Source organism: Actinia tenebrosa, unplaced genomic scaffold (genome assembly GCF_029948245.1).
Source record: "Actinia tenebrosa isolate PJP-AT-01 unplaced genomic scaffold, QUT_ActTen_1.0 PGA_scaffold1__47_contigs__length_23844297, whole genome shotgun sequence".
In the NCBI taxonomy this organism is placed as follows: domain Eukaryota; kingdom Metazoa; phylum Cnidaria; class Anthozoa; order Actiniaria; family Actiniidae; genus Actinia; species Actinia tenebrosa.
The window spans coordinates 11841776-11855984 of record NW_028292578.1 but is presented as its reverse complement, the minus strand read 5'-3'; the positions used below and the strand labels follow the sequence as shown (position 1 = coordinate 11855984).

Sequence of the window (14209 nt, the reverse complement as noted above, 5' to 3'; positions counted from 1 at the left end):
TATCGAAAACCTTGTTTTTCAACAATATAATGGACCTAAACCTGAGTTTTTTGGACGGTATATTGATGATTGTATTGGCGCTACTTCTTGTTCGCGTAATGACTTAGATTCTTTCATCTCTTTTGTTAACTCTTTTCACCCTGCCTTAGACTTTACGTGGGAGGTTAGTGAAACATCAGTCACTTTCCTTGACATCTTGCTTAGTGTTAATGACGACCGTCTTAGCACTAGTGTCCATTACAAACCTACTGACTCTCATTCTTATTTACTCTACTCGTCTTCTCATCCTAAGCACACTCTTAACGCTATTCCGTTCTCGCAATTTCTTCGTCTTCGTCGTTTGTGTAGTGATGATCTTGATTTTTCTGTTAAATGTTCTGAGATGCGTTCCTTCTTCCTTAAGCGTAATTATCCTGCTCATGTTATTGATCGCGCCATTCGTAAAGTTTCGACTATTGATCGTACCACCGCTCTCACTCCTCACACTCGTCCCTATAATGACCGCATTCCTTTCACTCTTACGTATCATCCTATTAACATTTCCATTAAACCCATTGTTAACCGCAACTTTTCTCTGCTTGACTCTGATACTCGCACTTCTGCTATTTTCAACAACCGCCCTCTCTTTTCCTATAAACGTGATCGTAATCTCCGTTCTTTCTTGGTCAAGGGAGTTCTTCCCTCTAACAAAGAACCTGGTACTTTTCGCTGTTCTCGTAAACGTTGTTATACTTGTCCTCACATAGCCTCTCACACTTCTGTTGTCGGTCCTAAATCTACCATTAAAATCACTGACCATTTTGTTTGTACCACTTCTAATGTTGTATATTGTATTAAATGTACCCGCTGTAATCTTTTGTATGTGGGCGAGACTGGCCGCCGTCTTGGTGATCGCATTTGCAATCATCTTTATGATATTCGCAATAACGATCCCACCAAACCAGTTTCCCGCCATTTTAATCTAGCTAACCATTCTCTTTCTGACTTCATTGTTTTCGGTCTTTCTTTGCTTAACGGCAACAATGATTGTCGCAAGACCAAAGAAATGCGGCTTATTCACCTATTGGGCACTCTTAGTCCCAACGGGATTAATGAACGCTTTATTTTCAACTAACCTTTTCTTTTGTCTTTTGATTGTTTGTTTTTGTTTCCTTGCCTACCTTGCTCTCATTGGTTTCTTTTGTCTTATTCTATCATATATACACTCCTTTCTACCACTTCTTTCTCTTTTACTCCGACGAAGGACTAGCGTCCGAAACGTCAGTAAGTTTTTTCATCTTTTCACGGTGTATAATTTACCTTTTCATCATTACTGTTTTAGACAACTGGAGGGGGAATCAGTCAGGTATATTGGCATGTATCTAGGGGGGGATCACACATAGATTAGAGTGTAGCAACCATTATTGAGGGGCCGGGGGGGGGGGGGGGGGGGTCATAAAAAAGGATAGTGCCTTTTCGTGGGGGAGGGGTTCAGTTAATCTTTATGATGTATGTCGTTGCTAATAGAAATACGTTGTCGGTGTATATTGCAACAAAAATCCTCCCACCCCCTCCCATTCGACAAATAATGACCTGTCACTGAATTGGGCTCCCTGTAGTATTTGTTCGTTCCATTAATGATTGACATGTGGTTTTGCTTGACAGTCGTCGTTGAACCGCTTGATGGAGATTCTCGGCGAGGCTCAGCCGTTCTTTGTGAGGTGTATCCGGTCTAACGCTGAAAAGGTAACTAACGATCATTCTAGAAAAACCTTTGTCTGACTCTTTCACGCAAACTAGCAAATATGGAAATGATTTTCTCAATCCTAAATGACTAGGCTGTCAGATTCTAGTGGGGGTAGGGAGGGGAGACCCTGGAATACAATACAAGTTTACAATACAAGATTATTTGCTCATAATTTCAAAATTTGTTACAATGCTGTAACATAATAAATACAATTAGTAAAAAGAGGAATAAAAAATAATTTTGAAAATTACAGCCTGGAATCTAAATTCATCGTGAGGTTTTCGAGTTAGACCCGGGAAGAAGAATACTCCTCACTCAGTTCTCCCTTAACGTAGACTACTTTGAGCAGTATGCATTAATGCTGATGAATCGGTTATTTTTGTATTAGAAATGTCACAAAGTAACAATACTACCTGTTTTCGTTTGTATTTGAGTCCAAAAAGCGTTGCGTTTTCCAGCACGATGTTTATGGACTTTTTTCATGTTTGTATTCAAAAATCTTCATGCAAAGTTGATTTCGAAACAAAGAACTCCACATTTTTTCCTCCATACAAAGAACAGAACGGGACACAAAACTTGTCTCTGATAATGACCCTGGTTTTCGAGTTGATCGCATCTCCTTTTAATGACGCAATAATCAGTGACGTCACCCCGGTACCCGAGAGCTTGTCGAGGTTCTCTAAAGTATTGATCGCCTGTTTTGACTGGGACCTCAGGTGGTGCTTTGGAAGTTAGATTTTGACAGCTTGAAGAATAAAGTGCTTCAAAACTTTCTCTCTTTCTCTCATTTTCCGATTAAAAAAAGCGGACACGGCACGTTATCGTCACGGCACAGCTATACTATGACTTCTATCTCATATTGGTTACAACAACACTGAACCAATCACATCGCGATATCATTCTTTAGCCAATGAAATTACGCGGCACGGCACCGTCAGGGTCACGGCACAGCCTTACGATGACTTTATCTCATATTATTAGTTATAACAACACTGAACCAATCACATCGCGCGATATCACTCTTCTTCCAATGAAAATATTCGGACACGGTGCCGTCACGGTCATGGCACGGCACGATTATACCGCGCCTCTATCTCCTATTGTTGACTACTTTGGTTTTCCTTTTCTTGCCACGTACACCAGCTCCTCTAGCTATGTATGCTTTGACATGTTATCATAACATCTACACCAGACAGCCATTATTTATCAATAGTATTGATAACCACTCAACGGTCTTATCAGTGTACCTTCCCTGTATCAGCTGCTGCGGTACCTTGAGCTGTTGTGTTTTGACTTTGTTTCTAAGTTAGTTGCTAAACTACGGGGGTAGGGTAGGGGGTCGGGTTAGTCCCTTTGTATCTAGTTTTGAGACCTACCTACCTACCTTTGTGGGGATATGTACCGGGCAGATTTAGCCTCGTTTGTCAGTAAGAATCGTTGTCATTCTCCGGTTTAGGTTACTTTAAAAAGGTCAATGAATGGAACTCTTAGCAAGACTGGTGGGGTTACATATAGTTGTGACCCATACTATACCGCTATTGTTCACATTTTTGTAAATAATTTCTTGGAGGGTAATACAAACATACAGTGACCTTATAGTTTTAGGGGTATCGATTTTGTTCTTAGTATCAAACCCAGAAAATATTGAGTAGAGTCTTTTTTTACCACACCCTAGTGTAGTTAATCCCAAAGAAGATTTAAAGGGTAAGAAAAGGCAATCCTTCTGTTCCCCCAGTAGTACGTGTACCCATCCATGACATTCCTTCACCCCTCCCTATCCTCCCCCATGCAATATCTATAACCCCTATACCCTTGCACTAGTTCAACCTCCTTTTCACATTTTGAATTTCCTGTTTAACGTTAGTGCAATCTAGTCAATACAGCATAAAACATACTTCAAGTACTTCTACGTATTTCTGTCTACCGGAAAAAATCATTCACTCTATTCTATATAAACCACCGAAGTCGAACAGTACAGTTAGACTCTACACGTAGAAGCTCGATGTATACTATGCGTTAGTCGTCAAAATCATTTTGATCGTCACTAGAGTATAACTGTTAGTTTAATCATGGTTTTGCGATACGAAGATTTGAGAAACTTAGGATTCAAATCCTTGCTTATAAGTAACTCGAAGAGAAAGTCCAATGCTAGGAGAAAATCGTCGATAAAGGTAGAGATTAGATTTGTATGGTTTAAATTCTAGAGATCTCGTGGCATGGGACACTGATTGATTTTATTTGACATTGCAGTGCATTGTTGGACACTTTGAGGTTACATATTTCCAAGATGGCATTCGCCATTTTCCATACATCGGTTCGCTGATCAAACACAAAGCATTCAGTTCAGGTTGTAAAGTTCAAATTTGAATAATCCTTTGAAAGTACCTTGGCGCCGCGCTTGAGCGCTTTGTGTTTGACCAGTGAACCAATGTATGGAAAATGGTGAATGCATTAGTCCCCTAAACAGTCCCACAATGCACCACAATGCCAACTAGACCCAGTCTCTTACTCAACCTCAGAATGGCTTACTTCTTCATTAGATTCATATTCTAAACTATGGTTTTTTTCCTCAGGCGCCTCTGAAGTTCGACTGTGACGTAGTGCAGCGCCAGCTACGCTACACCGGGATGCTGGAGACTGTGAGGATAAGAAGACTGGGATACCAATGGAGGTTCCACTTAGACGTATGTACTGGTTGCCACTAGCAACTGTCAATCATATATTAATTTAAATCGTGTCATAGGTGAAATGCTTTCAGTCACCCAAGAATCCCGGCCGCTGACAAGCCGATCTTTTTACTTCTAAAATATCTATCATCTTCGACATAATCATCATCATAATCATCACCGTCATCATTATCATCCTCACTTATTATCAATATCCACCACTCTCATCATCATCATCATCACCACCACAACCATCATCACAATCATCACCATCACAATCATCACCATCATCACAATCATCATCCTCATCACCATCACCATCATAATCATCACCATCATCACCATCATCATCATCATCACAATCATCACCATCGCCATCATCACCATCATCACAATCATCACCATCATCACAATCATCACCATCACAATCATCACCATCATCACAATCATCACCATCGCCATCATCACCATCATCATCCATAATCATCATAAAAACTTTTAGTACCAACCCTGAGTTTGAACAGTGAGTTTACGTTCCCAGCGGCTACTGCCTTATATGAAACCAAACTGTCGAATTTAGCAGTACAAGTTCGTTACTTTTTTTCTGGCTAAGTTCAATTATTTGACGTCCTCAGCTGTTGTTTATTGCCTCTCCAGTTAACTTTTCCTTTTTCTTTCGGAACAAACCTGATCTTTTCCACGCGTCAGATGTCATTGATAACCTTTTACTCATTGCTAAAGAATTTTTTGATTACTCAGAACCCTGTTTTAATCCAAAAGTCAATACACTGTTGTATTCAAACAAACGGTATCTGACAACTATTCAAAACTCGAAAGATATTTCGCAAATAAACTTCACATCAGCTTCTAGATCGAAATATATATCATTAGGAAAGCAATTGAAGGTTGAAAGTACAGCCAAAGCCAGCAAAACCGAACACTATAAAGCAATGCGGTTGTAGTTACATTATATTAGGTGAAAGATACGAACTGGAAATCGGAAGCCATTTCAGTGTTACGATTTAACAAGACAAGTTTTGATTTTTTCATAAATTTTTCATTTACCCTTTCATGTGTCAAATTTATTCTTTTATGGAATCTTCGTTTGTTTTATTTACAAAATTTTGACATATAGTCTTCAGTAGTTCATATATGCTATGTCATTGGATGTCACTGGGAAGCCAACTCATTGCTCCTACAAAGATTTTTTCGGGAAGCCATTTCAGTGTTAATAAAACGAAATTTAATTTATTTTTTTTCTTTTTCTTTTTAATTTTTGACCCTTTTCTTTAGAAAAATAGGAACTCTTCACTTTTTGCAATCAGGTGATGGTCATATGACACCGTAAATGAAAAAAATATTCCCTGCCTTCCGTGTCGAGAGAAATTTCGTCATGTGCAAAATAATTAGAAGTAGGGTCGTACTTTTAGGATGCCAGTACCTTCGTAAGGAATATATCCGAAGAAAAAAAGATGGTACTGAATTAAATGAAGAAAAAATTGTTTCCTTGCTAAAAATATTTTTTTATTTTGGACACAAGTTATGTCTCATGCTGTTCGTGGTCTGTTAAAAACAAAACAAAAAATACCAAACTACCAAAATCCCTTCCCCCTCCCCCAAGAAAAGAAAGAAAAAGCGACTAAATTTCATGATTCGAGGGAGAATTTTCCCTTCAGGAATGGACCAGCTGTTGCCACATGTGATCGAATCCACAAGCACGAGGTATCGATAACAGATGTCGTTAGGTAATCGCCTTATCTGTTAAAAATCCTGATTCCTTATTGCATTGGATCTGGACTTAAGAAAAGCCCTTTAATGGACTTATAGATTTGGTCGTCCTTAGTAACTAGAAAGCTGTTCCCTCACTGGACCGAACAACCAGCTTGTGCTTTAAAAAGCTTCAAACGTCGACAGTAATCGATTGTTTGATTAGGTTGTTCAGGAAACAACTATTACGTCACTTCCGGTATTACAGACCAGACCAAAACACTCTTCAATCTGATGCTCTAGCGCTAAACCTAGAATGCTTTTCCACGTAATAATGATAGCCTTTTTTCCGCGTTGTCTCGTTCTCTCAGCTCTGCCTCTGTCATAAGGAATATTTCTACAAGTTTTTCGGATGGAAGACATTTTATGAGGACAGGAAATAGCGCTTCACGGCTTTCGGCACCAGGAATGTCTCTTTCACAGCTAGAAATTTTTTCTCTTCTTCGACTTTATCTTCACTTTGTTGGCTTCTTTAGCTTCTGCTGACGAAAATTTCTAAACACGAAGATGGGTTTTAGAATGATCGATTCCCTTCTACGAAACACGCAGTTCAAATACCTCAAAAGATTTGTCAGCGTTTAACAATTTGTATTCCACTATCGCTGTCAAAGATGGTTCAAGTATTTGAAGCTATACTCGATGGAGTTCGATTCTTTGCGTTGGGAACTGCAGTGGTCTTTGTTATGGTGGCTAGACTAATCTCCTTTATACTGGTAAGGATATTAGAACGTTTAAAATCGGTTCGTATTGAGAAAAATAATTTAATATTACTTATCCCACAAGGGATTAATTTTATATAATACTTAAGTATATCGTACTTTATTTATTTTGTACTTTACTCAAATAATCCATTCATTAATACTAGTTTTAAAACCGAAACCTTAGCCAGAGAAAAATTCCCTACAAATACGTATTTTCTTGAAATTATATTTCGTGTTAAATTTACAAAATGTACTTTTTTTGCGTGTGTAGACATTTTTAAACCTCTCACTAGAAACGAAAATTTAGTGTTGGTGTTCGTATTCATACCCATATACAAAGGTCCTAAACTTATATCCAATTCATTCTTTATTTTGAATCATAATTTCATGAATTTTTTATTCAGCCAAAAGATATATTTATGAAGGTATGAACTAAAAATAAAATCACTAAGATCGAGTTTACAAGTATTAATTGAGGTCAGTTTTATTAAATGTCCCTTTTGAACTCATTTATACATCGTCAGGGCCAAAAATAACTCTACAAAGAAGATTCATAAATTTGTCAAGATTTATCGGAAAGCATAGAGTAATATTCATATCGTCGTTGTTTTTCTCTTTCTCGGTATTGCTTTGATCCTGAAAAAAATTCGGCGATTTTGATCGAAAAAATTTTTTTTAAATATTTGGCAATAAAAAGATGCTTGTTTTTCAAAAATTTACGAACTATACTTATGCAAAGTTACTTCGAAGTTTATAGCTTAAAACGAACAAGTTATGTATATTTACTTCTAAGCTCTATAGTTCGTTTAAAACGTTTCGTTTCCTCTATCCGAGAATTTGTCGACAAAATTTTTCAATCTGACAAAACTCCAATTTTTCCCAAATCGATTTTAAAGTTTGTTTACCCGTCTTGTGATAATTTGGCTTTCGCTTTCTGCCTCGGTTCATCAGCCGCGAACTCCTCTACGGAAATAGTTCCCTTTGTCCGTGAAGTACTCTCCCATTGGTTGTCATTTCCTGAATGGTCAAAGGAAACCCCACCTCGGGTCACCTTGACTTTGTTCATTCCTCTATCTCTGTTTATCTATTTCTTCACTTAGTTTTACTCAAAGTTCACTGGGTGTCTTTTATTCATTTTCCTTGCCCCGAGAATTTTCTTGGTTTCGTTGAGATATTTTTTGTCATTTTGTTTAAACTCCAAAGTTGACGCTACTTTCATTTCGAAGATTCATTCTCGTTTTGAAAGGTTTTGCTTTTAGTTATTTTATTTTTTCCAGTTTTGAGCTACGGAAATTATCTACGGTTACTTTAATTTTACTTTTTCTTCCTGGACGTCGTCCTCTTATCTTTGAGGTCTTTGTGCTGCGGTTTTTTTTGTTGTTGCTCTCTTGGATTTTATCCCATCTAGTTTCAATACCTTTTATCATATTTTACAAAAATGGTTGCTGTAATTCTCAAGGTAATCGCAAGGAATCGAATATTTTAAAATCTTTTTGTCAGTCGAGTTTTTCAGTGTTGTTTTCAGTCAAAACTTTATACTGACCAGGAAATACCATCCTCTACTATCGTAATCATAGCCATCTTTACCATCATCTGTAGATATAACCACCATTATCAACATCATTGTCATCATCATCATCAGCACCACCATCATCAGCACCATCATCATCATCACCATCAGCATCATTGTCATCATCATCATCGCTATCACTATCATCATCACTATCATCAACATCATCACCATTACTATCACCACCTTCAGGATCATCGTAACCACCATCATCATCACCGTTATCATCATCACTATCACCATCACCATCATCATCGCCATCATCATCATCATCATCATTTCTTTTTAAAGAACACGTTTATCTTGTTGTTTTTCAGGAGTTCGTCAAGCGCTATAGTTTATTATTCCCCCATGTTATCAACGATCCCAAGAAAGAGATTGCTTCTGTACTAAAATCCTTGAAACTGGACCCTAATGAGTACCAGATAGGAACATCTAAGGTATATATATATATATTTTTGGTAAATCTCATAACTTTTAGAAGATCTTATTTTCCATGTCATTGATATCTTGTTCAGATCTTCCTAAGGGAGAGTCAGCATAGAATCCTTCAGGACAATCTACATCAGGTGTTTATTGGTAAAGTCTGCACCATACAACGATGGACAAGAGGAGTCCTACAAAGGAAACATTTCGTCAGACAGAGAAGTGCTGCCATCACCATACAGGTAATCTAGAATGGGATTTTGTGCCTTCTACGCTTTATTCCTGTTCCACAAGTGCCCTGTACCCCTGTTCCATGTCCTGTGCCCTGTACCCCTGTTCCATGCCCTGTGCCTTGTACCCCTGTTCCATGCCCTGTGCCCTGTACCCCTGTTCCATGTCCTGTGCCCTGTACCCCTGTTCCATGCCCTTTGCCCTGTACCCCTGTTCCATGCCCTTTGCCCTGTACCACTGTTCCATGCTCTGTTCCCTGTACCCATGTTCCATGTCCTGTGCCCTGTTCCATGCCCTTTGCCCTGCTCCATGCCCTGTGCCCTGTACCGCTGTTCCATGTCCTGTGCCCTGTATACCCCTATGCCAAGTACTGTCCCCTGTATCCCTTTTATATGTCCTATCCCTTGTACCCCTGTTATATGTCCTGTCCCCTGTATACCCCTATGCCAAGTGCTTTGTCCTAACCCCCTCTTCCTTGTCCTATCCCCTGTACCTATGTTCCATGTCCTGTGCCTATGAATATGGACGTCTTGCACGAGTCAATTTGTCCCGATATCTAAATTTCAGAACATTTTTTCATGCATTGAGCTTCAATAATTTGCGTTTTCTTACATAAAATATGAAACGGTAAGCAAAAGTAATCGTTTTGAACATAATTGCAGGCCCATGTACGTGGACACCTGGTACGAGCCGATTTGTCTCACCGGGTGTACTCAGCTACCAAGGTACAGGCGGTGTGGAGAGGATACCACGCACAGGTCACCTACAGAAGGACCGTCAAGATGATTTTGATACAGACGTACGTGCGTGGATACCTCGCGCGTAAGAGGTGAGGGAGTTGTGTTATTACAGCTTTAGTTGGCGCTCTGTTATGGTACTCTTATAACTAAAATACGATGTTTACTGTGAATTTACATGTATATGATACATATATAAGGCGCAGATCAGCTCTATTAGATGTGAGTTTACAGTTCGTGAATATGATGAAGATGATGATGAAGGTGATGATGATGATGATGATGATGGTGATGATGATGATGGTGACGATGGTGATGATGGTGATGATGATGGTGATGATGATGGTGATGGTGATGATGATGATGATGGTGATGATGGTGATGATGATGATGATGATGATGATGGTGATGATGATGATGATGGTGACGATGATGGTGATGATGATGATGAAGGTGATGCTGATGATGATGGTGATGATGATGGTGAAGATGGTGATGATGGTGATGATGATGATGGTGATGATGGTGACGATGGTGATGATGGTGATGATGATGGTGATGATGAAGATGATGATGAAGGTGATGATGATGATGATGATGAAGGTGATGATGATGATGAAGGTGATGATGATGATGAAGGTGATGATGATGATGATGATGAAGGTGATGATGATGATGATGATGAAGGTGATGATGATGATGATGGTGATGATGATGGTGATAATGATGGTGATGATGAAGATGATGATGAAGGTGATGATGATGATGAAGGTGATGATGATGATGAAGGTGATGATGATGATGAAGATGATGATGATGATGATGATGAAGGTGATGATGATGATGAAGATGATGATGATGATGATGATGAAGGTGATGATGATGATGATGGTGATAATGATGTTGGTGGAAGTGGTGGTGATGATGATGATGGCGAAGATGATGGTGTTGACGGTGATGATGATGATGGTAATGGTTATGGTGATGATAATGGCAATGATGATGATATAAGGCACAGATCAGCTCTATTAGATGTGAGTTTACAGTTCATGAAGATGATGATGATGATGGTGATGATGATGATGATGAAGGTGATGATGATGATGATGATGAAGGTGATGATGATGATGAAGGTGATGATGATGATGATGATGATGATGATGAAGGTGATGATGATGATGGTGATAATGATGTTGGTGGAAGTGGTGGTGATGATGATGATGGCGAAGATGATGATGGTGTTGACGGTGATGATGATGATGGTAATGGTTATGGTGATGATAATGGCAATGATGATGATATAAGGCACAGATCAGCTCTATTAGATGTGAGTTTACAGTTCGTGAAGATGATGATGATGATGAAGGTGATGATGGATGATGATGAAGGTGATGATGATGATGAAGGTGATGATGATGATGGTGATAATAATGATGGTGATGATGATAATGGAGGTGATGATGATGACGATGGGGAAGATGATGATGGTGTTGACGATGATGATAATGATGATGGTAATGGTGATGATAATGGCAATGATGATATAAGGCGCAGATCAGCTCTATTAGATGTGTTTACAGTTCGTGATGATAATTATGATGATGACAATGTTAGTGGTGGTGATGATAACGATGATGATTATGATTATGATGATAGTGGTGGTGGTGATAACGATGATGATTATGATTACGATGATAGTGGTGGTGGTGATTATGCTGATAGTGATGAAGATGGTCGTAATATTGATGTTTAATTTTGATGTTTTTGTTGATGATAGTGATATGGTAAAACTGTTGGTGATGACGAATGTATTTTCCCACTACTATACTATATAGTAGCAATATCTAATAATGTCTAATATTATCTCATCAGGTACCAAGCTCTTTTATTACGCAAGCGGGAGGAGGAAGAAGAGGAAGAGAAGCGCAAGCAGATGGCTCTTCTAGCAGAAGTTAAGAAACGTCCCAGGTACTGACCCCCTCCCCCCGGGTTTATTAGAGTAACAATTTATCCCTCCCCCCACACCCCCTGGCCTGGTGATGTATATATTACATTACCAATTTATTCCCCCCCCCCCCTCCCACCCCCAAAGGTTTATTACAGTAAAAATTTATCCCTTCCCCCAACACCCCCAGACCTGATATATATACTAACTACATTACCAATTTATTCCCCACCCCTCCCCCCAGGATTGGTGATATCGATTCTCGTCGGCTCGTTCGTTCCATCAGTGATCCTTCTGATTACGACAAGCTGAAAAAGACAATCATGGAAGATATCAAGGTGCCTCCACCAAAAACACCCACTTTAAAGATAACAACCGAAGATGAACACCTCGAACCCAATGATTTTGTAGCTTCACGGTAAGTTCAAGAAGATGGTTCCTGGGAACCAATCACTCATTCGACGTTTTAGATACCTTGCATTACTTAGTATGTATGACGTCATTTCCGGTTTCTAGCGGAATTTTAGATTTCTTTGTTTGTTGAAAATATGAAAATATAAAGTTTTGTAATGTGATTAAAAACTCCCTCCTCCGTAATGCGTCGCACATGACCGTAGGTGCTCAACATCGTGTTACACAGGACCATAACAAAGCATTTCATTCTATTTTAGAGTTAAAGATTTGTCGAAGAGGTTTGAGCGCGAGTTGGTTCTTTTCAGTCCAGAGGTAAGTATGAAATATCTATCCCACAATCTTAATAGAAACAAATAACTAAGATAGCTTCCTTGCTTTACAGGATATACGAAGAAGAACGGCTTCAGATCCCGCAGCCCAGCGTCGTGTACGGTCGCTTCCCCGCCCTACTCCCCTAACGATCAAAACAGAACGCGCAGATGAAGAGAAGTCTGAAGTACCGGATGTCGTCAAACTGAACACGGTCTACTCTCCTACTCAGCTGATGGAATTGAACACTTCTACGGTTGATATTTCCTGTACTGCGTTCCCGCGTCGTATGACCTCGAGGATACGACGAAGCTTATCGACCAAGTCAAAAACCAAACTTGGTCAGCGGATGAGCACATCAGATATCCCGGATGAGCGACCGCTGACCCAGTATTCAATGGACGATGATATACTCGCAGACCTGAAGCAAGGATCGACGTCGACGGAGACGTTACCGAGTTTGACGTCACTGTCATCGTCTTCGGGCGATGTTCGGAAGTCGAAGGGTCGGAGTTTATTCCGGCGGAAAAATCGGAATTCTTTTCGACGGAAATCAGAGCCTGGACTGGCGAAGAATAGCGTGAAGAAACAAGAAAAACACGAAAAAAGCGAGAAAAACGAGATTAAACAATCGAGATCCACTGAAGGTAGGAAGTGTCTTTGTTGGCGAGGAATATATCATTTTTGTCGAGGGTAGGGAGAGTATATTATTTTGTTTGAGAGGCTAGGACACATTTTTTACCGAGGGGGAGGGGGAAGGGGTTGTTAGAGTGTATTAGTACATTAGGGTCATTTATCAGGGGGGAAAATAAGATAAATAAAAAATAATACCGTTTATACGAACATTTTCGCTGTTTATTTAAGGCGTTACCCATGACTACTTCATAATTTTGATTTTATTTCTTGATGGAGATCTGTAGATGGGTAGACACTTCATTGCTATAATAAAATATTAATTTTAAAGGTAAATCCATGTAAAGGACAATAGTAAACAGACTACATGAAGTACCTACCTGTGTCCATAGGCATTTTCAGAGTTCAATAAATATAAGTGCCTTGTGGTCTAGCTTGTGTACATACTGCACCATATAAGGCATGATAAACAAAGGATGTTTGTAACCAAAATAGACCCCAATAGGCCCCTTCACGGTTCCCTGCGCCATCTTGAAAGGTAGCCGTGCCTTTGCATCGAAGCGAGACGAACATGAGCTTGCAATGATACACACCTAGGACAATTATTCACAGGTCCCTATCACTGCAAGCTCACCGTTTGTCTCGCTTCGAAGCAAAGGCACGGTTACCTTTCAAGATGGCGCAGGGAACCGTGAAGGGGTCTATTCACAACTTCACTATGTCAGAAAAGGGTTTCATCTCTTCTGTTTCATGATTTTCATGTAGATTTGCTGAACGCTCTAAAGCAGACCAAGATAGTCAGTACGATCTCTAAGTCTGCCATCACATCCAATAAACAACTAAAACCAACAGACAAGAAAGTCGCTCGTGGAGCAGCTGATCTGGGCGCGCTAGAATCTTTCCTTACTCACAAGGTAAAGGCGATCAAAGGTTATATTCTCCTCAGTTACATTAGTTGGTTTGGCTTAGTTTAGTAGAGAGAAATACGATCTTTATCATGGTTCTTTTTTTGTGAAAAAAAAAATTATCCAATCACAATTTTTGGATTCAGAAGCCAATTGAAAGTCACTGCCGGTCCTTTGAA

The 14209-nt window shown here is 39.4% G+C and overlaps 1 protein-coding gene across 1 annotated transcript in view; it reads left to right on the top strand.

The window, feature by feature from the left end:
* The window catches only part of LOC116304838 (unconventional myosin-IXb), a 39258-nt gene that overhangs the window by 14567 nt on the left and 10482 nt on the right, over nucleotides 1–14209 (top strand). Inside the window, exons 21-30 of the mRNA XM_089032218.1 lie at nucleotides 1645–1725; nucleotides 4300–4410; nucleotides 8748–8870; nucleotides 8949–9098; nucleotides 9750–9916; nucleotides 11697–11792; nucleotides 12014–12187; nucleotides 12441–12495; nucleotides 12566–13139; nucleotides 13891–14039. Coding sequence (XP_088888344.1) covers nucleotides 1645–1725; nucleotides 4300–4410; nucleotides 8748–8870; nucleotides 8949–9098; nucleotides 9750–9916; nucleotides 11697–11792; nucleotides 12014–12187; nucleotides 12441–12495; nucleotides 12566–13139; nucleotides 13891–14039 — 1680 coding nt within the window. The remainder of the gene's footprint in view (nucleotides 1–1644; nucleotides 1726–4299; nucleotides 4411–8747; nucleotides 8871–8948; nucleotides 9099–9749; nucleotides 9917–11696; nucleotides 11793–12013; nucleotides 12188–12440; nucleotides 12496–12565; nucleotides 13140–13890; nucleotides 14040–14209) is intronic.